An 853-nucleotide genomic window follows, 5' to 3' on the forward strand; every position below is an offset into this window, starting at 1 on the left:
GTTAAATTTGTATGGACAGTGCACTTATCTTTAGACCAAGAAATTAAAGAATAACTTATGTTGCGTGTACTCATAAATAGTTTTTAATTTTGATTCTTTACTGGAATAATTATGAATTTTTGGAAGGTATGATAGCAATTACGTTTATGTACTATATTAACATTATTAATATGATTATCGTGTTTTTTATGTTTATCATGTCTTTCACTTTTTTTATAATAATTGATAATATAGCATTTAATTTGACATTTACTGATTGTAAATAAGAATTCTTCCGATGCAGCCCTAAATAGATTGTAGCTCTTTCCTATTATTTTTCTGTATTTTAATAATAATAAAATTACACAAATTTGTAAATAGTGTAATTATAAATGTTTACATTTTCAATTATTGTAATTATTATGAATTCAATATTGAAGTATAGTGATTGTATCGTTTACTTATGTTACTCAAACAATTACTGTAATACGCATATTCATTCTCTGTATCATAAGTATTGTCGTTTAAGGGCTAACGTTTTAATGATTATAAGGTAGTTAATTTTGCATCGACTGATAAGGAAAATTATAATGGGCACTTTCTGAATTCGAATCCATATATTCTGATGTTCTTTGCAGCCATTGCTCAGCTAAATGTTTATTAGTAGATTGCCTTAATTTTTCCTTTTTACTTACTAAAGAACGGATGAGTGGTCCAAGGGCTGTGTACTATTATAGAAAAATAAAGTGTTTAATGTAGTTTTATCGATAAAAGTAAAAGTTATGTTAGTAATTAATGTATGATAATATAGTTAAAAATTATATTTTTTATACTTTATACCAAACCATGGGAAAGTGAAAAACTCCTGATACTG

At 25.4% G+C, this 853-nt stretch overlaps 1 protein-coding gene across 1 annotated transcript; it reads right to left on the reverse strand.

The window, feature by feature from the left end:
- Positions 1–536: 536 nt before the first annotated feature.
- On the reverse strand, positions 537–853 carry PVX_153260 (variable surface protein Vir17, truncated, putative; the record flags this gene model as incomplete). The annotated part of the gene is made up of 2 exons (XM_001612283.1): positions 537–707; positions 820–853. Coding segments are annotated over 2 exons (205 nt in total), but the record flags the coding sequence as incomplete, so codon positions are not given.

Source organism: Plasmodium vivax, genomic scaffold (genome assembly GCF_000002415.2).
Source record: "Plasmodium vivax scf_4271 genomic scaffold, whole genome shotgun sequence".
Taxonomy (NCBI): Eukaryota; Apicomplexa; class Aconoidasida; order Haemosporida; family Plasmodiidae; genus Plasmodium; species Plasmodium vivax.